At 47.3% G+C, this 2,500-nt stretch overlaps 2 protein-coding genes across 2 annotated transcripts in view; both read left to right on the top strand.

The window, feature by feature from the left end:
* The window catches only part of LOC114571635 (nuclear factor 7, brain-like), a 430,007-nt gene that overhangs the window by 177,660 nt on the left and 249,847 nt on the right, over positions 1–2,500 (top strand). The gene's annotated exons all lie outside the window — the stretch shown is intronic.
* cul9 (cullin 9) overlaps positions 1–2,500 on the top strand; it is a 128,254-nt gene that overhangs the window by 31,450 nt on the left and 94,304 nt on the right. Inside the window, 1 exon segment of the mRNA XM_028602690.1 lies at positions 1,911–2,052. Coding sequence (XP_028458491.1) covers positions 1,911–2,052 — 142 coding nt within the window.

Consider the following 2,500-nt stretch of genomic DNA (forward strand, 5'->3'; position numbering starts at 1 on the left):
ACTTCGACATTAAACATTTTTTTGGGTGAAAGATACGTTAAATTTAGCATATATCGTCACAGGTAACAAGCTAACCATCGCTAAGTGTTGTGCTAATGCTGGGAACAGGCAGATTGTATCTGTAAAGTTGTATCCATATGATGTGACGAGGGCTAGAGGGATGTGTTAACTAGACCCCATAAAGTTATCTTACAACTGATTTGAATACTGTAGTGTATGGATGGAGCTACAGGACATGCTTTGAATTCATAAGATTTAACAATACAGTGTTAGGGACAGATCAGATGGTCGGAGACTGGAGACTTGGACTTGAAAAAAAAATGACTTGTGAACATCTCTGGTATGTGTTCAGGTGTGTGTGTGTGTGTACTGGAACTCATCTGTGTGTGTGTGTGTGTGTGTGTGTGTGTTGTGTTCAGGTGTACTGGAACTGTGTGTGTGTGTGTGTGTGTGTGTGTGTGTGTGTGTTGTGTTCAGGTGTACTGGAACTCATCTGTGTGTGTGTGTGTGTGTTGTGTTCAGGTGTACTGGAACTCATCTGTGTGTGTGTGTGTTGTGTTCAGGTGTACTGGAACTCGTGCGTGTGCGTGTGTGTGCGCGTGTGTGTGTGTTGTGTTCAAGTGTACTGGAACTCGTGTGTGTGTGTGTGTGTGTGTGTGTGTGTGTGTGTACTGGAACTCATCTGTGTGTGTGTGTGTGTGTGTGTGTGTGTGTGTTGTGTTCAGGTGTACTGGAACTTGTGTGTGTGTGTTGTGTTCAGGTGTACTGGAACTCGTGTGTGTGTGTGTGTGTGTTGTGTGTGTGTGTGTTGTGTTCAGGTGTACTGGAACTCATCTGTGTGTGTGTGTGTGTTGTGTTCAGGTGTACTGGAACTCGTGCGTGTGCGTGTGTGTGTGCGCTGTGTGTGTGTGTTGTGTTCAAGTGTACTGGAACGTGTGTGTGTGTGTGTGTGTGTGTGTGTGTGTGTGTGTGTGTACTGGAACTCATCTGTGTGTGTGTGTGTGTGTGTGTGTGTGTGTGTGTGTGTGTGTGTTGTGTTCAGGTGTACTGGAACTTGTGTGTGTGTGTTGTGTTCAGGTGTACTGGAACTCGTGTGTGTGTGTGTGTGTGTGTTGTGTGTGTGTGTGTTGTGTTCAGGTGTACTGGAACTCATCTGTGTGTGTGTGTGTTGTGTTCAGGTGTACTGGAACTCGTGCGTGTGTGTGCGCGTGTGTGTGTGTTGTGTTCAAGTGTACTGGAACTCGTGTGTGTGTGTGTTGTGTTCAGGTGTACTGGAACTCGTGCGTGTGTGTGTGTGTGTGTTGTGTTCAGGTGTACTGGAACTCGTGTGTGTGTGTGTGTTGTGTTCAGGTGTACTGGAACTCGTGCGTGTGTGTGTGTTGTGTTCAGGTGTACTGGAACTCGTGTGTGTGTGTGTGTGTGTGTGTGTGTGTGTGTGTGTGTTGTGTTCAGGTGTACTGGAACTCATCTGTGTGTGTGTGTGTGTTGTGTTCAGGTGTACTGGAACGTGTGTGTGTGTGTGTGTGTGTGTGTGTGTGTGTGTGTGTGTGTGTGTGTGTGTGTGTGTGTGTGTGTGTGTTGTGTTCAGGTGTACTGGAACTTAGCTGTGTGTGTGTGTTGTGTTCAGGTGTACTGGAACTTAGCTGTGTGTGTGTTGTGTTCAGGTGTACTGGAACTTAGCTGTGTGTGTGTGTGTTGTGTTCAGGTGTACTGTAACTTAGCTGTGTGTGTGTTGTGTTCAGGTGTACTGTAACTAATCTGTGTGTGTGTTGTGTTAAGATGTACTGTAACTAATCTGTGTGTGTGTTGTGTTCAGGTGTACTGGAACTCATCTGTGTGTGTGTGTGTGTGTGTGTGTTGTGTTCAGGTGTACTGTAACTAATCTGTGTGTGTGTGTGTGTTGTGTTCAGGTGTATTGGAACTCCCTGTCCAGGACGTACTGGGTCCACTGGCACATGGTGGAGATCCTGGGCAGCGGCAGCAGCACTCAGGCTGAGAAGGAGACGCAGGAGAAGGCCTCCACCCTGACGGAGACACTCAAACTCACCGCTGGTAAGACCTGAACTATGCACCGGCTAGAGTTGCTGGTAAGACCTGAACTATGCACTGGCTAGAGTTAACTGGTAAGACCTGAACTATGCACTGGCTAGAGTTCTGGTAAGACCTGAACTATGCACCGGCTAGAGTTCTGGTAAGACCTGAACTATGCACTGGCTAGAGTTAACTGGTAAGACCTGAACTATGCACTGGCTAGAGTTCTGGTAAGACCTGAACTATGCACCGGCTAGAGTTCTGGTAAGACCTGAACTATGCACTGGCTAGAGTTAACTGGTAAGACCTGAACTATGCACTGGCTAGAGTTCTGGTAAGACCTGAACTATGCACCGCCAGAGTTCTGGTAAGACCTGAACTATGCACTGGCTAGAGTTCTGGTAAGACCTGAACTATGCACCGGCCAGAGTTCTGGTAAGACCTGAACTATGCACCGCCAGAGTTCTGG

The sequence above is a fragment of the Perca flavescens genome, chromosome 17 (genome assembly GCF_004354835.1).
Source record: "Perca flavescens isolate YP-PL-M2 chromosome 17, PFLA_1.0, whole genome shotgun sequence".
Taxonomy (NCBI): domain Eukaryota; kingdom Metazoa; phylum Chordata; class Actinopteri; order Perciformes; family Percidae; genus Perca; species Perca flavescens.